Raw genomic sequence first — 25,030 nt, 5'->3', positions numbered from 1 at the left:
AGCTTATGTGGTGCTGAGGAATCGAACCCAGGGCCTTAAGCATGCAAGGCAAGCGCTCTACCACTTCCTAGCCCAGGAGATATAAATTTCTATCTGAGTTTTCATAATGCTGAAAGAAAAAGCCGTGAAAGGACGCCAGACAAAAGAACTCACTAAAGAAGCCACTATGACCCCCTAGGGAGCCTACTTCATACGGGATACAAACCCCACTTCCCAGGAGATGCGCAACTCCTTTTGTAAGCAAATGGGCGGCCCTGAAAAGGGCCTTTAGAATTAAGATTTTTTTAAACAAGATGGGGTACGGCGATTTTAACCGCCGAAGCCGTAGAGGGTGCGGCCCTGGCGCTTAAGCGCGTAGACCACGTCCATGGCGGTGACGGTCTTGCGCTTGGCGTGCTCCGTGTAGGTGACAGCATCACGGATCACGTTCTCCAGAAACACCTTGAGCACCCCGCGGGTCTCCTCGTAGATCAGGCCGGAGATGCGCTTGACTCCGCCGCGGCGAGCCAAGCGTCGGATAGCGGGCTTGGTGATGCCTTGGATGTTGTCCCGCAGTACCTTGCGGTGCCGTTTTGCTCCGCCTTTACCAAGGCCTTTGCCTCCTTTCCCTCGGCCAGACATGTCTAAAACTGCTTAGAAGGACCAGTAGAAACACTGAGTTTCGCTTTGGGACCTTGAGTAATTATAAGCTGCAATCGGACCTAATTGAGAACTGTAGGCGGGAGCGTATTGCTGCCGCACCTTTGCTCCGCCCCCTTCGGCCAGCAATCCTTACGAACCGAGAAATGCTTTCGCTTTTTAAACCCCTGCTGTTTTTTTTTTCCTCTAACACTGCTATTTGCACCTCAAGTTGCTGTACTTTTGAGCATTTTAGTAAAAACTTAAATTTTAATACACTGCTCAGAAAAGACTCAGAAATGTACTACTGTGGTTATTTCAAGAATTAAAAGGTATCTTGCCTGTAGTAGAAAATTACTTCTTGTCAAAGGAACAGAGGGTTCTATTCAAGTAAACCTTGTAATTAAACACCCTTGTTTTGTAACTTCTCAATGAAATACCTGGCTCAAGGCCTTATTAGTCTATTCGTGTCAATTTAATTTTCGGGCCTAATTGCAACACTAAGTGCAGGTCTGGTTTTGCCACTTGAACATGTTTTGGCACTTCTACTTTCTCCTTAGGAAGAGAAGTGTTAGTTACATAACAATACAACTTTTGAGTTCCCTTTATAAAACTGTGCAGTAATAATAGCTTTCATGGATTTTGGTGGCCAGAATTAGGATCAGCAAATGCAAACAAAACAGGCTGTCACAAAATAGTGCTACATACATGTAATATTGTTTTTAAGCTTTTACTTTTAAAATCTGCCTTGAATTGGAATTTTGCCCTGAGCTCTTGATTTCAAGTTTTAACTCCCAGCCCCAAGTCACTATGAGAAAGTACATATATATTAAAAGTTTTTTTTAATAAAGTGCAAGATGTTGCCAAATTTTATTTTCTATTTGTATATGTTCAAAACAATTGCCCCAAAATATTTCATTGTTCTCTTTCTCAAGTGTTTGGACAATCACATTAAGTTACCCAGAGTCATTTTATGAGTGCAGTTCAAATTTTCAAATCTCCATGCAGATTTCTCAATTTTGGGTTAAAAATTACTAAAATCTTACTAAGTCACTTTTACTGAGTGCATTGGAACATCTACTGCCAATATTTTTGTTGTTCCTGAGAAAAGGTGTAGCCCAGGCTGGATTCAGACCTGTCATTCTCCTTTCTCAGTGTAGGCTGTGATGACTGCTGTTTCCTTCTGTGCTGGACACTACTGCTAAATATTTAAGCCTGAAAAAAATGTACCCTGATTTTGATGTGTTTCTCTTCTTTGGGAAGTTTGATCTTTTCATACAATAAGTGTCTCTAATCAAAACAGTTTCTAGACTCAAACAACATTAGCTATAAACTTTACTGTCTGGTATGTCATTCTAAGGTGCTTGGAGAAGAAAAATTAACTGAAGACCTTGTGACAACCAACATTTAATGCAGACAATCAATACCATTATAGAGAGGTAAGAAAGACCATACCTGGTTAGACTCTCCTACTGGGTCTCTGAATGTCATAAAATTTATTAACAGGGTGAAAGCACAGCACATTTATTTCATGTTTGTGAGACAGGCTAGGGTCCATAGAGAAATGAAAGCCCTTAACATGGGGGGGGGGTGGTCCGAGGGCAAGGAGAGATAAATTTCTTTTTTTTGGGGGGGAGCCCAGTCGTGGGCCTGAACTCTGGGCCTGGGCGCTGTCCCTCAGCTCTTCAGCTCAAGGCTAGCGCTCTAACACTTGAGCCACAGTGTCACTTCCGGATTTTTTCTTTTAGTTTATGTGGTGCTGAGGAATCGAACCCAGGGCCTTAAGCATGCAAGGCAAGCGCTCTACCACTTCCTAGCCCAGGAGAGATAAATTTCTATCTTTGAGTTTTCAATGTAGGTTGACGTTTCAATTCTAAACTAGGTAGAATCTACAAAGTAATACAAATAAATCCAGAAGGTAGAGGTTTGATTATTTTTTTAAATCCTAGAGTATAATACACAACTCAAAAAATTAAAATTTCTATACAGCAGTGTCTAAAATACACTGCTATCCCAATAACAAACCTGTAAAATGGGTATTGTTATAGTGCATAGCAAAGGAAGTAGAAATCAACTCCATGTTCCTAGACAAACAGTATCACAAATTCACTGAAAAGGTCTCTAGGATGTATGGCTGCATTCTTCAGCATATTATTGCATATAATACCCAAGTAAGTTAAATAGTTGAAAATGCAGAAATTACTTTTAAGACACTATTCCCATCTAATTGCCTTACAGTACTTAGTCCCCAAATTCTGAGAAATATTTGTATATTTAGTCGGTGAACTCCCTATTTGAATAGACGTTCCCAGCCATACTCGTTCAGAAGACTTGTCCCTAAAGACCCAGGTAAGGAATGCATCCTGATTTCCAACACATCAGTCCAGTGATGAGATCTATTGTGCACCACTCTACCTCTATTCCTGAAGGCCACGGCACAGCCACAGGAAGGCTCCCAAAGTGCCAGGGTAGGTTTTAAGGCATATAACCCACCGAAAGCCCCAGCTGTGTATACTTCACACTGCATTACCTTCTTCCTCACCCTAGTTCAACTAAACTTTGTCCACCCGAGACCCAAGCCGAGAGCTTGTGCTTGCAGGGCTGAGCCAATGGCCTCGGACCTTTGCCCACATTGCCAGCTGACATCCTTCAAGTTCTGGAAGACTTGCATAGCAGGTGACTACAGCTGCTTTTTGAAACATGTGGGTGGCTCTGAAAAGAGCCTTTGGGTTAACAGGTACAAGCTTAGATCTACATTTTAAGCCCTCTCTCCACGGATGCGGCGCGCAAGCTGGATGTCCTTCGGCATGATGGTCACTCGCTTGGCGTGGATGGCGCACAGGTTGGTGTCCTCAAAGAGACCCACCAAGTAGGCCTCACTGGCCTCCTGCAGCGCCATCACAGCCGAACTCTGGAAGCGCAGGTCGGTCTTGAAGTCCTGCGCGATCTCGCGCACCAGCCGCTGGAACGGCAGTTTGCGGATCAGCAGCTCCGTCGACTTCTGGTAGCGCCGGATCTCGCGCAGCGCCACGGTGCCGGGCCGGTAGCGGTGGGGCTTCTTCACGCCGCCGGTGGCCGGAGCGCTCTTGCGAGCGGCCTTGGTGGCCAGCTGCTTGCGGGGCGCCTTGCCGCCGGTGGACTTGCGAGCGGTCTGCTTAGTACGAGCCATGACAGAGGATAAGGAAGGTCCGCAGGAGACTTGCACTCTGTGGAGAGCAACCCGTCTTTTATACAATCAGACTACCAATGATTGGGCCCACGCAATTCGAAAGTGCGCGCGCTTTTAACTGATTGGTCCATTCCTGTACCAGAGAACACGGCTTACAAACTGCTTTCACTGCCTTAAAAAGGAACAATGAAACCTGTTAAATGTTTTGCCAAGTGGGGAGTGGAATAGGGCAGAGCTATAGAGTAGGAAGGGTGTGGTTGATTCATGTATGTGTAAAAATGTTACAGTGGACTCCATCATTGTATAATTAATGTTATTATGCACAGATATTTGCAGAGCAAGCTTCTGAGCCTCTTAAGGTTAGGGGAAAGAAAGCTTGCAGTTTAGTCAATGAAGCCAATGCCCTGCTCTTTACCATAGCCTTTATTCACCTACATACATAGCAGGTATGGACAAGATTTGCAGAGCAAGCTTCTCACTCAAAAATTTAAGCAAGGCAACCACTTGAAACGTGGAAACTCACTTAAAATGAAAGGGTTTCCCTTGGCATGATACAAGTATTGTAAGCATCTGGAGAAAGCCCTGGATTTGAAAGTTAATCTCAGTATGTTAAATGTGAAGGGTAAAATGGTAACTTTTTCTATTGAGAAGGAATCTCATTTTAGTGACGCTGGCCAGATGCACCTCGAGACCCCACACTAGCCACGGCTACGATTACAGTGATGTAAAATGACGCCTGCTTTACTGTGAGCTGGCAACGATTTCGGACGCCAGAATTTTTGAAAGCACTGGCTAAAGACGCGACGCATTGCTTCATTCGCCCTTTTCTTACATCAACTTCTTTCTATAACCAAATGCTGTTTTCTCCTCAAAAATTGTTTTATAGAGGTATAGATCGGTAAGAAAACGATTGGTACAAATAAAAATTTCAAATGACAGCTCATTTCATAGAAATAGTGGGTGGCTCTGAAAAGAGCCTTTGTTGTTATCCTGTTCTGTCTTGCTCAGAATTGCAAAGCGGTTACCTAACAGGCTTATTTGCCCTTAGCCTTATGGTGACTCTCGGTCTTCTTAGGCAGCAGCACAGCCTGAATATTAGGCAAGACACCGCCCTGTGCGATGGTCACACGACCCAGCAGCTTGTTGAGCTCCTCGTCGTTGCGGATGGCCAGCTGCAGGTGGCGCGGGATAATGCGGGTCTTCTTGTTATCCCGGGCCGCGTTGCCCGCCAGCTCGAGGATCTCCGCAGTGAGGTACTCCAGCACCGCAGCCAAGTACACCGGGGCGCCGGCTCCGACACGTTCCGAGTAGTTTCCCTTTCGGAGAAGGCGATGGACGCGCCCTACCGGGAACTGCAGACCGGCTCTGGAAGAGCGAGTCTTAGCTTTAGCGCGAGCTTTACCTCCTTGCTTTCCGCGACCCGACATAACTGAAGCAAAAATGAAGATCTAGCTACACGAGAAAAATGCAGGTATAGCACTGTATAAACGGGGAATGAGAAGTATTTATACTAACTGAAGGGAGCCTGAACGGACTTTTTCCATTGGCTAACATAACCACCAATAGAAAATAAGAATTTTCACCCTTCATTTGCATACAAGCCTGTGGATTTATGTTTGCTTCAGTCAGCAGTCAGGCTTGATGCCTTTTTACTTGAATACGAATAACATAGAGCACTTTAATGATCTACGGGAGACTATTAGGGAGACACAGTGGTTCATGTCAGCAATTCCAGCTACTGAAGAAGCTGGAGATTGGAAAGATAAGGTTAGAGGCCAACAGGAACCAAAAAAAGGTGTGAATCCCACCCTGTCCTGCCCAGTAGGATTGAGATCCAGTCCTGCTGGCTCTGGACTGGGTAATCCTCAGACTAAAGATTAGGGAAGGGAGAAGCTCTGGAGTGTGTCTCAGGTGGGAAGGCCCTGAGGTCAAACCTCATTACTGAGGGGGAAAAAAACCTATAAGCAAGGAGTGGGAGTGTTTTATTCTCAGAGCTGTGCCTCTTGGCCAGTGGTCCTTTTGGAGGAGTCTGGTTTGGATTTTTAGAAAGCAATCTATTCAGAACAATTTCTGAGTATGTAGAATTAGTGTGGTAGGCATTGTTTTTTTATGTCTGTGGAGAAAAGGGCTTATTAAGCCAAGGCTGGCAAAAACTTGCTATGTAGTCTATATTGCTGTCCACCAACATGCAGTCTCTCAGATCAGGGATTATTTATCTTGTTTTAGCTCATTAGGCCTCATGACAGAAATGGAGGAAGAAAGCAAACAGTTCTTCATTGTAGCCAAACTCTTCTTTTTTTGGGGGGGGGGGGCTGAACTCTGGGCCAAACGGTTTTTCATTGTAGCCAAACTCTTCTTTTTTTTGGGCGGGGGGCTGAACTCTGGGCCTGGGCACTGTCCCTCAGCTCTTCACCTCAAGGCTAGCGCTCTACCACTTGAGCCATAGCGCCACTTCCAGCTTTTTTGTTTTTGCTTATGTGGTGCTGAGGAATCGAACCCAGGGCCTTATGCATACAAGGCAATTGCTCTACCACTGAGCCACCTTCCCAGCCTCCCAAACTCTTCTTAAACTGCCAGGACTATAAGTTCCTGAAAGGACTAGATGATCAGTCCCTGACCTAGGTCTTCTTTCATTTTATCTATGTATGTAGCTGTGAGGGTATGTAGAGTGTTAAACTCATTTTAATGAGATTGGGAAGCTTCATACACCACAACAGTTATTTACCTTACCAGAGTTAAAAGCAGTGAGTTAAGATGACTAGAGTCTTCCCCATTAGCTGGGAAAGCCTTTCACACCTTGATAAGTGACATTCCCAACCTTCCTAACCCTTGCTCTTTTCTCACTTGCCTACAAAATAGCATTATAATTAATCCTGTAAACCCCTCATTTATAATTGGATATTTCTCCTTTCAGATCTGTCAGTTTTTTGTTGCATATACTTTATATTTAATTAAATTCACACATATTAAGATTGTCTTGATTTTCTCACTCAATGTATGTTTTTATCATTATTCAATATCCCTCTCTGTTACTGGTCATTTTTTAAATAGCTGATCATTGTCAACTAATAACACTTCCTCACTCCCCTCTAAAGGCAGTGACAGAAGGAAAATGAATGGGAAATTTTTCATGAATTAGTTTACATGTATGGGGGCATATAGCAAATAAAAACGAATACTCAAAAACCCAGTGAGATCAACATACTTATATACCCTCCTGGAGCACAAAGGAGGATGAATATTGGTAATGTAGGGATAATAGAGAAAATGATTGTGTATGTGTGTGTGTGTGTGTGTGTGTGTTTGTATGTCAGTTGTGGGGCTTGAACTCTGGGCCTGAGCACTGTCCCTTAGCTCTTCACCTCAAGGCAAGGATTCTACTGCTTGAGCTATAGCGCCACTTTTGAGAAAATGATCTTTTGAAAAGATTAATAGGTACTGAAGGGAACAAGTACAGAATCTGGTAGAGTCTGTCTTGCATTAACTTCTGATTTTTCTCTCCTGAAATTTATTCTTCCTAGTTTAAGATTCCTGGAAACAGATTCATGACATTTGACTTCCTTTTGAAGGATATGTCTCTAGGTAGATAAGGGAGTTCAGACAGTCCCTCTGCATTTGCTGCTCCCCGAGCACCCTCAGTTGATAAACAGCATACTAAACTGGCATGCTTTTGGCTTGAATTTTCTGAACTCACTGAAGCACATAATCATCTCTAGACTTTTAAGGTATTCGAATACAAATAGTCTATACTATGGCAATACTCAATAAAAGTGAGAGTATGTACCACAACACACTATGATAATATTATATATTAATTGCCTGGTCTTAAAGCTGATAGGTTGAGGAATAGAAAAATCATCAAAGATTGCTGAATCTTGCTGCTTTTAATTTTATGGTTTGTGAAATTAAGCAAATGGTACCCAGCTGGAGGTGAACAATGCACTAAAGGAATTTCTAAAGGCTCAGAACCAAGGATCTACTTACCCACAAATAAGATGATGGGAGGAACAAGAAACAGGTGTGAGAAAACCCTATCCCTTCCTAACCCAGTGTAGTCAGTACATGGTTTTAGTCAAAGAACCTAGGAGAGTAAAGGTACTCATTTTCTGTTAACCTTTCATTTCTTTCATTTTTTTATCCCTATGAATTTTTTTTACTAATAGCCTCCCTTTTATGATTATTTTCATGATAAACAACAGCAGTAAATAATAACTGCTTATTGTTTTTGGAAAGTTGAAAAAACCTATGATTGACCTATTCCAAATATTTATAATCTCTGAGAAGGATTTAAGTGATTAAGTAGCAGTGCTTGTTCTCCATCCAAAAGAAGGTTTTGAGCAATTGTTATACAAGGGCACAGAAAAGAGCAATCACAGTAACTTAGAAAAATCGAGAGAATTCCTGAGGGAGATATCCAATGTTTATTGAATGTGTGATTAACAAGTCCCTGGTAAAAGCCAGAGTGTTTTAGGTACTCACGGCCACAGCAGTGAGCAGACAGCAACATTATCCTCAGGATGATCATGTTCTTGTTGAGAAGGCTCACAGTAAGGTAAATACATAGAAAAGTATAGCGTATGAGTGATTTGGAAAAATAATTGAATACAGAATGACAATAGGCAAGAACAGGATGAGAAAGAGAGAGCATGTCTTTATTTCAGACATGAGGCCAGCCTATTAGAAAAAATATGTACCTCAGTAAAATGAGAGCTATATTATAAAACAAAACAGGGATGTCAGAAACCAAGTATCAGAAGGTATAAATTTTCTAATTTCTTGACCAAATTCTAGATGATTTGGGATGAAACATTACATATATACGTATATATACATGCAAAAATTACAAGAAATGAATGGGAAAGTAAAGGCTTTTACAGATGAAGGAGGGGGGAAAAGAAAAGAATTTGTTGCCAGCATACCTATCCTCAAAAGCATAACAACAGGACATTTGTGGAATAGAAATTTACAGAGGAAATCTGGGAACAGTATAGGAAAGGAATAAAAATTTAAATGCAAAAATTATGGATAAGTATAATACTTTTGAAATTTTAGAGCAAAATGAGTGACATTCTGTGGTGTAATTATTAATGTCTGTGAAGGTGGTATTTAGGGTAAGTATAAACAAGGCAAGACTGCAGATAAACTAAAATGGATTACAAAAAAATGTTCCAAAAGTTCATAGAAAACCAGAAATAGAAAAATAGACAAATTAATAACAGTTTCAAAAAAGAAAAGAAAAGAAGAAAAAGCCAGAAAAGAAAAGACAATTGCAGTGTTAGGTTAGGGGAATTACATTTCTTGATTATCTTCCATTCTCAAGTGGGACATCCTATAAATTCTTATCCTGTATCTACACAAATAAGAGGCCAAGAAAACTTTTCCCATACTATATCCACTTAGTTGCATTAAGTCAATAATAATTCATATGTTAAGTTCTCATATTACGTTACTTTTCACATCCTTAAGCCCTGTGATTATCAGAATTATACTAAATGAATATTGCCTAAACATAACAATTGAAGCGATTAGCTAACTCAATAACAATGCCCATGCCAACAGTATGCTGTCATATATAACTTCAAATATAACTATAGAATAAAATTAAAGGAGACAAAAAGATAAACCATATACACTTCAATTGTAAGGTTGCAAGAGTATCTGTAGGTTTTAGTATCAGATAAGAAGACTTTAGAGGAAGGAAAATGACCAGGAATAGAGAGGAATATGGCATAATGAGAAAAACACACGTTCAACAAGAAAATAAAAATTTTAATGTGTGTGAAATCAATGAATTACAAAGAGCATGAAGCGAAAAAGCATATATCTGAAAGGATAAATATACAACTATAAAGTGTTCAGGATACATCTCATCAGCTTATAGAAATACAGCTTGTAGAAATCTGTCACTTATGGCAACTTGTCAAACAAGTAAAAACAAGATTATTCATAGCTCACTGAATTTATATTTAATAAGACATAAGGAATATAGTAGATATGTAATACATCCTTAAATTTGTTCATCCATGGCAATGATCTAGTAAAAAACGTTTGTAAATAGAGCAACATCCCTAAAGGATGGACAGGAGGTGTGATAATATCACAGTAAAATAAATATTATTATAAAATGTTGTTTTGTTTTGGGACCTGAACTCTAGGCCTGGGCACTGTCCCTCAGCTCCTCAGCTCAAGGCTAGCACCCTACCACTTGAGTCACAGCACTGCTTCTGGCCTTTTCTGCTTATGTGGTGCTGAGGAATCAAACCCAGGGCTTCATGCATGCAAGATAAAACACTCTGCCACTCAGCCACCTTCCCAGCCCCAAAATGTTTATTGCTCAAATAATAAAGCAATGAGACTTAATTTTTCATGTCTTCAGCAAATAGATTTAAAAAGTTTGTTGGTGAGACTATACAAGGATAAAGCAACTTGGGAATATGGACTGAAGTACTGCCCTTGTATGATTGGAGCCATAAATCTCACTTCTAATACATCCTCAAAAGGAATCTCATAAATTACATGTAGGAAAACATCAAAATATATTTTCAGAATAACAATAAAATGATTACCAGAGAAAGGAAAATTAAAATGAAATGCAATCGTGCAAGTGATTGTTAGAATCTCTTAAGTTAAAAGAATGATAACAATGCTAAAGTATCTCCCATATAACATTTATGTATAAAGTTTTTGCACAAAGGGAAATTTCTAGTAGGTTAGAAAAATGAACCTATAATTGATTTTTGTGGATTTTTCCCCCTCTTTACTATCCTTAAATTCATTGCTGACACCTCTAAAAATAACTGATAAATGTACCCAAATGTATTGAGGATTTTATTCAAAAATGAAGTCCAGAAGTAAATCTCCAGACAAGCAAGGATTCCTATGGATTTTTATGGTCAGTTCAGAGAAGAAGATAGTTGTGAAATGTGTTTACAAGAATCTTGCTTCAAATTGACAAAACAGGAGAGATCACATGGAGACCTCAGCAAGACCTGTGTGCAGAGTCTTCTGTGAGATTGTGTCTTCAGAGAAAAGATAAGGTCTTATACCCAGCTTCGGCAATTCAAGGAATTCTTTGCTACTTTTTAATGTCTTATTTTAGGGTAGAATGGCTATGAGAAGGTGAGACCTTTGTGCTTCTTTTCTCTCAAATATCAAGGTGTTGTATTTAATAATGTGTCCTATATCAATGAACTGGCTTGAAATTATTAGTGATTATTACCTTACTTTTCCCCTCCCTCTTTCTTTTTGCTTCCTTTTTAATTTTCCTACAGAGTGTTGCTACATGCCCAGGCTGACTAGACTCAATCTCTGGAGACCTGGGGTTTACAGGTCTGTGTTACCATAGTCAGTCAAATGATTATCACTTTTAAATAAAGGTCATCCCCCAGGATGTTAAAAGAAAACAAAAAAACTAACTTGAATGTGCTATTAATAGAAATAAGATAATAAAACACTAACAAGTGTTGCAGTAGGCAAAATTAAAAATCAAGTCCCCTGCCCTAGATCAGGGCCAAGAAATTCCAAATCCTTTAATTCTGAACCTTTTAAATCTTCCTACATCTCAGAAACAATCTCAGGACCTTTGCCAACTATGTCTTTGTGGGCTTTTCTTTATGCCAAACTCTGTCATCCTTCAAATTAGGTACAGTTTTATTCCCATCTTAATTGAAAAAGGAGGAAAGAGGTTGGGGATGGAGAGGGGAAGGGGGTAGGGGAGAAAGGAAGCAAGCAGACAAGTTATTGAAGACAAGCTAGGAAAATAATCTCCACTTCAAGAAAGCTCTGTGAAAATGTTGAGAAATAATGCTACTACTAGGAAACTTTTCCAGAGAAAGAATCCTAAAGGCCACATTCTGACATTGAAGCCTCAGTTAGTATGGGAATTAAAAAAAAAAATTAAGGCTTCTCTTGACAGTATTTTGCATATACTGATAGTACTTCTCATACAATGATTTACTTATACCTTGTGTGAGACCAGAAGACAGTTTTAACTTTTACCTTGTTTGGCAAACCCTTCTTTATTTCATCTAAACACAGTGTTGAATAAAACTAGATGGAGGGAAAGCTTGTAGTAATTTTTTTCCCTTTCACACAACTCCCTGTTCTTCCCCTCCCACAGCCAAGGATGCAAATGTTAACTTCTTAATCCAGACCTTTGCCGATTTCTAATAATTACTTTTGAAATCCCAGATGCTCTGCAAAAGAAAACTGCTAACTTCTCCAACTGTGGTCAGTGCAAGTCAGCTGCATTCAGACAGGAAAGAGCGCGAAATTCAAACCCATTGTTCAGGCCCTGAGCTCTGGCCAACGCACATGCCTGTACACAAATAGCCCAGATTATCTGAGACGCCAAAAAAATTCAAAAGGCTCTAAAATAGTGATGAGTAAACACAAAAAAGGGAGGAATTTAATTGTTCCTGGAGATGTAGGTGCGTCACATTAAGATCTAGTAGAGAATCAATTACTGTTTCCTTAAAGGAATAGGACTCAATTTACATCACAGTTCCATCTCTAGGGAACAAATAAATGCGAAATGACTGCAGGCCTCTTTCCTTAGGCAATCACTTAACAGCTTTCCAATAGGAAAAACTCAATTCGCCTAGTATAAACTTACTAAGTCAAAATTATTCAAACTACGATAGATTTACAAACAGCCATCAGCCCTGAGCCACCACACCTTAGGGCTTAAGGAGTTGGACGCCAAGAGTTTTAGCTTTTTTCATGATAAAGTGGGTGGCTCTGAAAAGAGCCTTTGGATTAAGAAATGTCTAAAGGCAATTACTTGGAGCTGGTGTACTTGGTGACAGCCTTGGTGCCCTCGGACACGGCATGCTTGGCCAGCTCCCCGGGCAGAAGCAGGCGCACGGCCGTCTGGATCTCCCGAGACGTGATGGTCGAGCGCTTGTTGTAGTGCGCCAGGCGAGAAGCCTCGCCCGCGATGCGCTCGAAGATGTCGTTCACGAACGAGTTCATGATGCCCATGGCCTTAGACGAGATGCCAGTGTCCGGGTGGACCTGCTTCAGCACCTTGTACACATAAATGGAATAGCTCTCCTTGCGGCTGCGCTTACGCTTCTTGCCGTCCTTCTTTTGCGCCTTAGTAATGGCCTTTTTAGAGCCTTTCTTAGGAGCTGGAGCGGACTTGGAAGGCTCAGGCATGGCTGTCCAACAGCAAAGAAAACTGGCTCTACACTAACAGAAAGCAGGATAGTAAGAGGAAATGTACTGTTTTTATGTATAGTCCAGTGATTTAAATGAGGGTTTAACATTTCTCCCTTCTGATTGGCTACAAAACAATCCCGAGAGGAAGTTTATGCAAATTGTGGATTTACAGTTTCAGTTCCTATTGGATAGACCCCTAAGCCGATTTTGACCAATAGGCTGACTTTATGCTTAAGCCTTATGCTACCTATAAAATGCGGGTTTCAGCCCAAAGCCCTTTTCTCTTCATTCTGCTATAGTCAAATCACTATGTCAGGGCGCGGTAAGCAGGGAGGCAAAACCCGAGCCAAGGCTAAGACCCGCTCTTCTCGCGCGGGCCTGCAGTTCCCAGTAGGCAGAGTGCATCGCCTCCTTAGAAAGGGGAACTATTCGGAGCGCGTCGGCGCCGGCGCCCCGGTGTACATGGCGGCCGTGCTGGAGTACCTGACGGCCGAGATCCTCGAGCTGGCTGGCAACGCGGCCCGCGACAACAAGAAAACGCGCATCATCCCGCGACACCTGCAGCTGGCCATCCGCAACGATGAGGAGCTCAACAAGCTGCTGGGCAAAGTCACCATCGCTCAGGGTGGGGTGTTGCCCAACATTCAGGCCGTGCTCTTGCCAAAGAAAACGGAGAGTCATCACAAGGCTAAGGGAAAGTAAATAGGGACAAACCAGGGAACAACTGGCCGTTTGTTTCCAGATACCTAAACGGCTCTTTTAAGAGCCACCCACGTTTTCACCAGAAAAGCCGCTAACGCTGTTGGTTATATTGTATTTAAATTATAGCCTGCATACAAAAAGCCACATGAAGGCACATACAGTACACGAGCTAAAACTGGATTCCTGAGTTACAAAAACGCTATTATACAGCATTTGCTATTAGCTTTCATCAGCTAAGGATTCTAATTTTGGGGAATGTGACCACGCCCTAAACCCAACCCGTAAGCAGCATTTAGGAGTTAGGGTAGTCCGCAAAGCCACAACCTTACTACCAAGATAGGTCTTGTCTCAAACATCGGGGGGGGAGGGGTCTCAGATAACACTCCTTTACTGAAAAATCAAAACGTCCAAAACCGTTATGCACTGCTGTACTTAGACCAAAATCATAAAAGGATGACGGAGGACAATTTGTCCAATCAGATGTTCTTCTCGTGAACCAATCCGCAGGAAGATTCTTCAACCAATGATTTTGTCGCGCGGGAGTTTTTAAAAACATTTCAAGGCCAATCACATTGCTTACAAGCGTATTTAAGGCCAACCTGTAGGCACTTTCGCTACAGGTTGCTGTGTGTCTTCTGTTATTCCAAATGGCTCGTACTAAGCAGACCGCTCGCAAGTCCACCGGCGGCAAGGCGCCTCGCAAGCAGCTGGCTACCAAGGCCGCTCGCAAGAGCGCGCCTGCCACCGGCGGCGTGAAGAAGCCTCACCGCTACCGGCCCGGCACCGTGGCGCTGCGCGAGATCCGGCGCTACCAGAAGTCGACGGAGCTGCTGATCCGCAAACTGCCATTCCAGCGTCTGGTGCGCGAGATCGCGCAGGACTTCAAGACCGACCTGCGCTTCCAGAGTTCGGCTGTGATGGCGCTGCAGGAGGCCAGTGAGGCCTACCTGGTGGGTCTCTTTGAGGACACCAACCTGTGCGCCATCCACGCCAAGCGAGTGACCATCATGCCGAAGGACATCCAACTGGCTCGTCGTATCCGTGGAGAGAGGGCTTAAAGTCCACCAAGTGTTTCTCACTGAAAAAGGCTCTTTTAAGAGCCACCCACAGTTTCACTGAAGTAGCTGTAATATGTTGATTCAGCAGCAAGAAGACAGGGTTTTTTGCAACTGCAGGATTCTTTCTGGTTAAAGTTAGTGTTTAATATGATGACCGAAACCCCATCATGGGCATTTTTATTATTAAAAATGCATACTTGTTACTGTCATGCGAGTGTCACATGCAAAAATGTAGCTCTATTGCCAAGAATTTACCATTCTATGTATGTATATGTTCACATGTCACATACAACTCCATATAAGGTACAGCTAAATTTTCTCTTGCCCAGATTTCAAATATTCTGGTCCACATTCTAACAAATCACAAAAAGTCAATTGCAATTGCAAGATTAATAGAAATAACATTCACTATAATCAAAAAAAAATTTTGAGACAAAAAATACCGTCATAAAGCTCCAGATTACTATGGTCTTAGAAATAGAACATCAACATTTGAGTTTTAATAGCCTCAGAGAAAATTCTGAGCAAGATCTTTTTCAATTTATTCAGCCTTCCCTTGCATCCTAACCTGTTTATATTTCACTTCAGTAGAAGCAATCTGAGAGTTAGAAATTGCTGGGTCTGGGATGAGACTCAGGTTTCAGGCTCTTCCTATGATGTTTAGGATGATGGTGTGTTACAAAGATATTTGAAGAAGAAACATCTCAGTGGATATAAAATTAGCGTTATTCAATTTGAGCATTCTTTTAAGGTAAATTCTTTCACACAACATTAGTTTTACAGAACCATTCAGCATTGAGTAACATTTACATTTGAAGGTAATAAAATAGGTGTAACAATAAAACAGTGGGTTTGTTAGTTTCAACATCGAAATTTGGTGCTTGTGGAATAGTCAAAATTGAGTTCTCCATGAATCGTAGGTTAAGTACTACATGAAGTGACTGGCCTGAGTTATAGTGTATAATTCTATTTTCTTTTTTTTTTGGGGGGGGGTCCAGTCTTGAGTCCTGAACTCTGGGCCTAGACGCTGTCCTTCAGCTCTTTCAGTTCAAGGCTAGCGCTCTACCACTTGAGCCACAGCGCCACTTCCGGCTTTTTTCTTTTTGCTTATGTGGTGCTGAGGAATTGAACCCAGGGCTTCAGGCATGCAAGGCAAGCACTCTACCACTGAGCCACCTTCCCAACCCCATAGTGTATAATTCTTAAGTATATTTTGAGGCAAGTTCACTCCAACCCAAGGGATCTTAATAATCCCTTAAAAGTAAATAATATTTTACCAATAAATATCACTTCCAACAATCTTACATCAAATCCATTTTCATTCTCATTTTCTGATTAATAAATTTAACCCTCAAAATAGAGTCAAACATAATTTCTTCCTCAAAAGAAATTACTGGGGCTGGGAAAGTGGCTCAGTGGTAGAGCGCTTGCCTTGCATGCTCAAGGCCCTGGGTTCCATTCCTCAGCACCACGTTAGAAAAAAGCCGGAAGTGGAGCTGTGGCTCCAATGGTAGAGCACTTGCCTTGAGCTGAAGAGCTGAGGGACAGCGCCCAGGCCCAGAATTCAGGCCCCATGACCGGACCCCCCCTCACAAAAAAAAAAAAAGAAAGAAATTACTGTTTCTGGGTCAGCTGATGAGGACTGTGGTAAATTGACAGGCTAAATTCTGACATTAGAGTCTGATCTGAGACATGGTTAGAATGAACCCTCAGGGCATCAGCTTAGTGATGCGCTCTAGACCTCAGAACCAGAACCAGAACAAAATGACTAGTTCCTTGGAAGTATGCACATTCTGCTTCAGAACAAGTGTTAGGTTTTCCCCCAATAATATGTATAAAAGCTATATTATCTAAGATAGGAGCCATTATTGACTATTTTTAATAACTGAAATATGACCAGACAAATGAACTATGCTTTAAGCATAAAATATATCAGACACAAACATTTACAACAAAGAAAATATATTAGCAAATATCACTTGTACAAACAAGTTTCATTGTGATATGCCCATATATATAATGTCCATATAATGCTTTGATAAGATCCAGCTCCTATTGTTTCTTCTTTCCCACTCCTCCCAACACAAAATCTTATAATCAGTTCACTAAGGAATCTATTGGGTTAATTATACTAAAATAATTTCACTTGTTTCATTTTATTTTAAAATGGCACTAGAAACATTTAAATTATATGATTTATTTATTCTTGAGGAATTTTGTGAGTATGTAGAAGGTAACTTTGATTTGCTGGTCAGCTCACTAGTTACTCGAACGTTGCCAGGCTTCAGTTTCATCTCTTAAAATGGGAGCAATAATGGTACCTACTTAGTACTGTGCCAAAAAATGTGTATGTGGGAAAATATAGAATAAGTGGCTTGGTGTAAATAAGTGCTCAAAAAAAGTTCACTCTATGGGTTGTTGTTGAGACTATCCTTGATCCCTATTCCCAAATCAAATCCTCTAAATGAAGTCTGTTCAGCTCTGGCATTGAATTCAACCACAAAAAAGGCTTCTACATTTTACATAGATTTACATGGCCTAAACATTTGGAGTTTTGCTTAAGAAGAATAATAGGCGAACTTAGTAGTGTTTTAGTAGAGTTTTGAATATACTATTACTACTTGTCAATATAATTTTATAAAAGATTTAAAAAGTGAAGAATGATAAAACTACATAAAAGTTGAAAATGAAAACAATGACAAAGGAGGGGGTAACAATGCTCAAGAGGAAATGTACTCATTACCTTACTCATAACTGTAACCCATCTATACAGCATGTTTACAAATAAAAATATATATTTAATAATAAAAGAAAAAGAAAACAATGACAAATATAAGTTTTAAAGGAGATTTATGGTGGAAATGATCTTTACAATTTTGTCAGGGGAAAAGGGGAGGAGAGGTAGGGAAAGGATACAAAGGAGGGGTAACAATGTTCAACAAGAAATGTACTCATTATCTTACTCATATAACTGTAGCCCCTCTGTACAGCATCTTTACAATAAAATAAAAAAAAAAGAATGTCACCCAATGTGACATTTTGCTGAAAGGTTATTTTATGCTGAAGGCAATTGGAAATTAACATAACAGTTCTCCTTGCCCAAGAAAAGAAACATGTGAAATCATTTTTAATTATATGCTTTAAATATATCAAAACCCATTTAAAACAAATATATAGGGCTGGGAAGGTGGCTCAGTGGTAGAGCACTTGCCTTGCATGCATGAGGCCCTGGGTTCGATTCCTCAGCACCACATAAGCAAAAAGAAAAAAGCCGGAAGTGGCACTGTGGCTCAAGTGGTGGAGTGCTAGCCTTGAACTGAAGAGCCGAGGGACAGCGCCCAGGCCCAGGGATCAGGCCTCACGACCGGACCCCAAAAAAATTTAAATAAATAAAATAATATATATATAGTTTTTTTTGTTTAGGTTGGTTTAAAATTATATGGTTTGCATGTGTCCATCTTACATGGAACTGGACAATTGTTCATTCTCTTCAATAGTGAAGGCCTGGTTATACATGCTTGTCATCCCGGCACTTGCAAGGCAGAGGCAGGCTTGGTTCAAGGCAAGCTTGGTATTCATGAGACCCAGACTCAAAACAAGGAGAGAAAAAAAAAACAAAACCCCAAACTAAAAATTCCAAGTGTCTTCAATGTCTATTTTATGAGATTAGCCTCAAGGAATCTAAAATCTCACAGGCTGTCATTTTTAACAATAAAAAGATAAATAGCTGAGAATAATGGAAACAAATATTAAGATTATATTTTATTTGGAAACAATTTTAAATTATCTAGACAGATAACATAGTTAAACAGAAAACATGAAAATTCTTACACAAAATCCTGCCATTTCCACAAATCAATTCATAAATTTAACACAATCTCAATAAAGGTACACATGTACATATGTATATATGTGAATGTGGTAGAAAGACAAGTGTGTGGGGGAAACCAAAAAATCTGAACATCAGTCATGGAATTAGCTTCTGTCCACAACGAATCATCTTGTTAAAAAAAAAATCACAATTTATGAAACACTACTATTTGAGTAAATCCTACGCATCAGAGGTGTTCTGAGCAATGAAAATACTTCTGTGAAGAAAATACAAAGGAACAAAAATAGAATGTCGAGATTTAGTCTACATGTCCATAGAATTCAGCCTATGTTAAAAATAAAATCAGAATTGAAGAGGCAGAAATGAGAAATACCTTGTGTCAAAACTTACAATTAATGCAGAACTGATCATTAAAAATTGCTAGAAGAAAGCATAGGGAAATTTTCTTTGCTGCCTCCTGGACCCTTCTCCCTGTTTAATAAACCCCACGAGGTAATGAAATGTCACAAGATTCATTCTTGCAGAAACTGAGTAACTGCTGTCCTCTTTGGAGGTCCTTGTAACCGGCCTCGCCAAAATCTGTTCCAACAGAATACAAAAACAGGAACTAGCCCTTCTGCATTTAAAGAGGAATGCATATGGATATGAATTCAAACACTGACAAAGACCAAAGGCTAAACTTGCAGAATTGCATGAAAACATGCGTAGCTCACACATTAAAACAACAAAAATATGTTTAAAGCAACTCCGGTTTGGGGAAGTTGAAATCCTTCTACAAGTGAGGATTCTTACGCGCGTCAGATCTAAAATGGCCGACCAAAAGTTGTTTTTGACGCACTATAACCATACCACAGCTTTGCAAATAAGGTATGCGATACTAGAGCTCCCTGATCCAGAAATACTCTGGAAAAAAAGGGGGGGCGCTTTCCGCAGCTGCCTTTCAGTGAATTTCTCGGCATAGAAAAACCAACCACAGGAGCTAGAACACACCCTCATAGGCTACAAATGCTCCCAAGGAGAGACGTTTTGACAACTTGGAAGGAAAGCGCGCGAAAGACCACTTAAATTTCTCCTAGATGGTAAACTTCCAACTTGACTAAAGCAAAACATATAGGGAAGAACACAATGCCGGCTGCCATCCAATTAAGCCCAGAAGGAAAGCCAGAGGCGGAGAGGGAGTGGGCCAACCAGAGAGCAGGGCGGAACTTTTGAATTACCTTTTAGCCCAATCCGAGGAAAACCTTTTAACTAAGAAAAGGGTGGGGGGGAGGCGTTTTACTTGTTTGTGCTGTTGGGCAGCCGTGGGAAGCGGTTGGCGCTCACCCCTAGTTCAGCCAGCGGAAGCGGAACAGCTGACCAAGTAAAGCGACAACCAGGGCAGATAGGAAGGAGATGCAAACCCCTGGTTTAGGCCAGCGAGCCCTGACCCCCGCTAAGCCAGAACTCAAAAGCTGATTTGGGGGAAAGCAATCCAAATGTTTGCAGCTCTATTTCGAGATCTGTGGTGGCTCTGAAAAGAGCCTTTTGGGTTAAGTAGGACTAAAAGCCTACTTCTTCTTGGGTGCAGCCTTTTTGGGCTTCGCAACCTTGGGTTTGGCAGCTTTAGGCTTAACAGCCTTAGATGCGCTCTTGACCTTCTTGGGTTTGGCCACCTTCGCCTTCTTCGGGCTCTTGGCCACCTTCTTAGTCACTGCAGCCGCTGCTGGCTTCTTCGCCTTCTTAGGGGTTTTCTTGGCGCTCTTTTTCGGAGTGGCGGAGCCAGTCGCCTTCTTCGGCTTCTTGGCTGCGCCGGCAGGCTTCTTAGGCTTAGCCGCGCCCGCCTTCTTGGCCTTGGGCTTGGCCTCCCCGGAGGCTGCCTTCCTGTTAAGTTTGAAGGAACCGGAGGCGCCGGTGCCCTTGGTCTGCACCAGGGTGCCTTTGCTCACCAGGCTCTTCAGACCCAGCTTGATGCGGCTGTTGTTCTTCTCCACATCGTAGCCCGCAGCGGCGAGCGCCTTCTTGAGAGCGGCAAGGGACACCCCGCTGCGCTCCTTGGAGGCGGCCACAGCCTTGGTGATGAGCTCGGACACGGGAGGTCCAGTCGCCTTGCGGCGCGCTCCGGCAGGCTTCTTGGCAGCCTTCTTCTTCACCGGAGCCTTCTCCGCCGGGGGGGCGGCAGCAGGAGCGGCTGGAGCAGTCTCAGACATGTTGAAGCTCTAGAACTGGGAAACAAGTGGCAAGACGCCGATGGAGCTGCGCTGGGGCAGGGCCTCGGTATATATAGAGCGCAGGCGCGCGCTGATTGGTGCTCCGGTCGCCCGCCTGGCTGGCAGCCTCGGAGCCGTCGCGCTGCGCCCAAGTTGTGTTTGTTCCACCTCACAAAAAGGAGAAAATATTAAAATGCCCCGCACCAAAACACCCGGATTTGACCAAGAAATGATCTTAGAGGTCTCAGGCTTCGGACTCTACATTTATTTTTTTTGTAACCCCAAAGACAACGCGTGTAGACGTCTCCAAATCTCTCAACTCTGAAGGAAGTCCAGGGCAGTCAGAGACCACTTTCTGTTTTTCTTCTAAATTACCTGGTCGCTCCTTTGCCCCTGAAACTTCTTTTTCCTAGGGGTGGTTGGGCACATGCTTCTCTTATCTTAGGCACAAAAACGGCATTGGTTCCACCCAAATTTTCACGATAATTCTGTTTCTTCGCAAGGGAAGTAACACAGGTCCTTGGTGAATTCTGCATACAGACCCATAGTAACTATGGACTGGGACAAGGATTTCCAAGGCCTCTCTAAAGCAGTTAGGACTGGAAGGGAGGGGGCTTATAACCCTTGCGAGGGTCCTAGAGGGTGAGAGGTTAAGGACGTATATATTTGAGTTAAAGACATTGAAACCGTCTAATCCTTTTTATGGGTGGGGGCGGGGCGCCCTCTTCACTTCTCCAAAGCCAAGAAATTGGGCTGTATTTTAAAAGCCCTCAGATTCCTTTCTGACATTTTACTAGGTAGGGGGTCTGACCCTCAAAAATGAGAGGTACTATAGGAAGTAAAGGAGAAAAGGAGACCCCGTAGGCCTGTAAAGAATTCCCAATCGATCTGGTAGTTTGGGACATTGATGATCTGTTTTCAAAGAAAACAAGCATTAGTTAGATGAATTTTTATTCTTGAAAATTGTAGGCTATTTCCAATAAAAAATACTTTACTTGTGCTATACTATGAACTGAAATGTTAAGGTGGAAATAAAATCATTAAAACACAGATTTGACATTTTATTTATTGACAGATATAAAATGCACTTTTGACCTAAGAGATGAATCAGAGTTGAAATCGAAAATACCAAAATTGTAAACAGAAAAAGAAGGAAATGTAGTAAAACATATAAGTTATACCTTTGTGTTAACTAGCTGAATACCACCTCCTCATCCTCTCTAAAACTGGCCATATTTGCTTTCCTTAGTTAAAGATTGCTGCTTCATAATCACCCACTGGTTCCAAGAAATTGCAAATTTTTCCTTAAGAGAAGGAAGGTAACCTTTTTGCTTATATATGTAATTGATTATGTGTTTATATTAGGGAGAAAGGAAATATAAAGTTAGCCTTACATTGTAATCCAATCAAAGGGGTTATATAAATTAAATTCAGTGATGTTCAGACAACAAAACAATCTTTTAAAATAAGAATGGCCGGATAGTTTCACTGAATAACATTTGTTTGGCATGTGGAAACTGTCTACTTCTATTCATACCCTCTGGGAATTAACAGCCTAATGAGATTAGGGATGGATGATTTAGCAGCAGTAGAAAACAACTTCAGATTTACCATTCTCCTCTATATTTGTGAATTCTATAAATGTAACATGTTATGGAAAATGTACAAATCATTGAATCACTTTCAATATAGTATACAAGCAGTTTTAGTAAAAGAAATAGGATAAGATCAAATTGCTTCCACTGTGTGCATTGAGCCCCATTTTCAATTGAAACTCAGTGAAGTGTTCATATTCATTAGAACAATAGCTGTGTAAAGTCTTAATTACCAGGTCTCTAGTGTTCTCTTCACTATAAATTTTTATCTTGATTTTTAAATCCTGTGCCTGTAAATTTGATGATTGTAATTCAGTTATCTAATGTGATCATTCATCCTGAACCAATCTAATCACACCTCTAAACAATAAATAGACAGAAACTTACTTCAAAAATTTCCTGGCCAAGGGGTGGAAGTTACTTGAAGGCAAAGGATCACAAAATCATTCATAAACTTTGTAACCTGTGTTGAAAAAAAGAGATATAAAACTTTAAAACAAGGCAAACATATTTTGCTATGCCATTCCAAACTATATTAAAAAATTATACAAAACAAACACTTCTGGCTCAACTGAAACCTAAGAGAGTGTTAGAAAACAAAATAATTGAGTAACATACATTTCAAAAAAAATCTGTTAGGGACATTGAAAAAAAGAGGTGACAGCAGTGACATTGGTTTTGTTTATTTTTGCCAGTCACAGGCTTAAATTGAGGGCCTGACCACTGTCCCTGAGCTTCTTTTGCTCAAGGCAAGCACTCTACCTCTTGAAGAGTCACAGCATCACCTCAGTTTATATGGTACTGAGGAATTGAACTCAAGGAACTCATTATGTGTTCTAGGCAAGCACTCTACCACTGAGCTACATTCCTAGCCCAACATTTGTATTAATAATAGATTTTACTTCACTTGTATATTTGCTTGAACTTATAAGCAATATTTTAGATGATATACTTTATATTCTTTTAAAATGGTAAGTCTTAACTATCTCATGTGTTTCATATCTATAGAACATTTCAATTGAGATTAGCGCATTCCAAGTATTTAATAACAAATTGCAACTAGGAGTTTTATAATTATGCAGACAGCACAGCTTTTTTAATTAATTAATTAATTAATTTTTTTGTCAGTCGTGGGGCTTGAACTCTGGGCCTGTGCACTGTCCCTCAGCAGTTCAGCTCAAGGCTAGCACTCTAGCACTTGAGCTACAACACCACTCCCGGTTTTTTGGTGGCTTATTGGAGATAAGAGTCTCAGGTTCTTTCCTGCCTGGGCTGTCTTTGAACTGTGATCCTCAGATCTCAGCCTCCTGCATAGCTAGGATTAGGATTACAGGCACCAGCCACTGGCACCTGGCCTTAGCACAGCTTTTGAGTAAGGTAACTTCTGTGTACGTATGTGTGCACATACACAATTACTGGGGCTTAAACTCAGGACCTCACACAGACTCCTGCTTAACTTTTTCACTGAAGGGTAATATTCTACCACTTCAACCACAGATCCACTGTCAGCTTTTTACTGGTTAATTGTAGATAAGATTCTTATCTACAAGATTCTTTCCTGCTTGACTTCAAAGTGAAATGCTCAGATCTCAGCCTTCTGAGTAGCTAAGGTTACAGGTGTAGGCTACCAACAGCTGGCTTAGTTGAAGGTGGTTTGATTTAATATTTACTTTTTATTGAGCCCAGAGTATGTAGAATTTGGTGTTGCATTGTAAAAATTAAGGAATTAATAAGGTTTTATCCAGAAGGATGCAAATTAATTTTTCTAGTACAAAATATGAACCTAAAATGAATGACTGAATTGTCCAGGAGGACATTGGTCAATTTTGTATATGATTTTTTAGTCTTCTTCCAGCACTTTTTCTTTCCCTGAATAAATCCATGTTTCATTTTCCTAAATCTTCCTCCAAAACTACCTTTGTCACCTTGCTTGCATTTATTAACTAATCAAAGCATTCTTTGACCTATTCATGAGCTCATGTGTAATTACATGTGAGTCATGTTTTTTAAGTTAAAGAATTATATGGTAACACTAGTCAATTTGTCCAAAGAGCATGAAATCAAACTCATCAGTAGTCATTCTGAAAATTGGAAACACAAACTTTAGACCATGAACTTTGAAGGAATCTGTGACGTAGTTAGAGTTCGCTGGAGTCTTCAATTTTGAAATAAGATTGAACATGTCTATGGACAACGAAGAGTCTATTCATATGAGCTTCAAGGGAAAGTTCAAGTTAAGAATGGATTCTTTAGAATGAACAATGATGAGCTCAGGGTAATCACAATAAGTTGAGGACATAGTCAAAATATTGCAATGTAATTGGATTTAAACTTAAGGTGAATACTATGGAGTGGCTAAATTTGTTTCATGGCATACTCTTCAAGTTCTGAAAATCTTGGTGGACAAAATGAAATATGCAGAATAAAATGTCAGGTCCAAATCTGTGAAGGAGCTGAAGAGAGAAAAACTGAAGAACAAGACATACTCAAAGGCTGGTAAGAGGAGTTGCTAAGAAAGGGGTAAAGGGGGCATGAGGCCCTAGGTTTGATTCTTTAGCACCACATAAGCAGAAAAAGCCAGAGTGGTGCTGTGGCTCAGGTGGTAGAGCGCTTGCCTTGAGCTGAAGAGCTGAGGAACAGTGCCCAGGCCCAGAGTTCAGGCCCCACAGACTAAAAAAAAAAGGACAGAAAAGAAAGAAGGAAAAAAG

At 40.9% G+C, this 25,030-nt stretch overlaps 6 protein-coding genes across 6 annotated transcripts; 2 read left to right on the top strand and 4 right to left on the bottom strand.

Annotated features, from left to right (window-relative positions):
• Positions 1–309: 309 nt before the first annotated feature.
• On the bottom strand, positions 310–3,794 carry LOC106000001. Its single transcript, XM_013035185.1, is given in 3 exon segments — positions 310–629; positions 742–858; positions 3,319–3,794. Coding segments are annotated over 3 exon segments (906 nt in total). The 5' UTR covers positions 3,788–3,794.
• A 976-nt stretch (positions 3,795–4,770) lies between these two features.
• Positions 4,771–5,214, bottom strand: LOC106000022 (histone H2A type 1). The gene has a single exon (XM_013035205.1). It carries the CDS (start codon positions 5,212–5,214, stop codon positions 4,822–4,824), a length of 393 nt encoding a protein of 130 aa, XP_012890659.1. The 3' UTR covers positions 4,771–4,821.
• A 7,311-nt stretch (positions 5,215–12,525) lies between these two features.
• On the bottom strand, positions 12,526–12,963 carry LOC106000033 (histone H2B type 1-B). The gene has a single exon (XM_013035215.1). The coding sequence runs from the start codon at positions 12,944–12,946 to the stop codon at positions 12,566–12,568; it is 381 nt and encodes a 126-aa protein (XP_012890669.1). The 5' UTR covers positions 12,947–12,963; the 3' UTR covers positions 12,526–12,565.
• A 295-nt stretch (positions 12,964–13,258) lies between these two features.
• Positions 13,259–13,651, top strand: LOC106000024 (histone H2A type 1-D-like). Its single transcript, XM_013035208.1, has one exon. It carries the CDS (start codon positions 13,259–13,261, stop codon positions 13,649–13,651), a length of 393 nt encoding a protein of 130 aa, XP_012890662.1.
• A 644-nt stretch (positions 13,652–14,295) lies between these two features.
• LOC106000034 (histone H3) lies at positions 14,296–14,770 on the top strand. The gene has a single exon (XM_013035216.1). It carries the CDS (start codon positions 14,299–14,301, stop codon positions 14,707–14,709), a length of 411 nt encoding a protein of 136 aa, XP_012890670.1. The 5' UTR covers positions 14,296–14,298; the 3' UTR covers positions 14,710–14,770.
• Positions 14,771–19,914: 5,144 nt separating this feature from the next.
• On the bottom strand, positions 19,915–20,763 carry LOC106000018 (histone H1.2). The gene has a single exon (XM_013035202.1). It carries the CDS (start codon positions 20,725–20,727, stop codon positions 20,089–20,091), a length of 639 nt encoding a protein of 212 aa, XP_012890656.1. The 5' UTR covers positions 20,728–20,763; the 3' UTR covers positions 19,915–20,088.
• Positions 20,764–25,030: the final 4,267 nt, after the last annotated feature.

The sequence above is a fragment of the Dipodomys ordii genome, unplaced genomic scaffold (assembly GCF_000151885.1).
Source record: "Dipodomys ordii isolate 6190 unplaced genomic scaffold, Dord_2.0 Scaffold206, whole genome shotgun sequence".
Lineage (NCBI taxonomy): Eukaryota > Metazoa > Chordata > Mammalia > Rodentia > Heteromyidae > Dipodomys > Dipodomys ordii.
The sequence above is the reverse complement of the archived record's forward strand: the minus strand, read 5'-3'. Positions and strand labels throughout refer to the sequence as shown.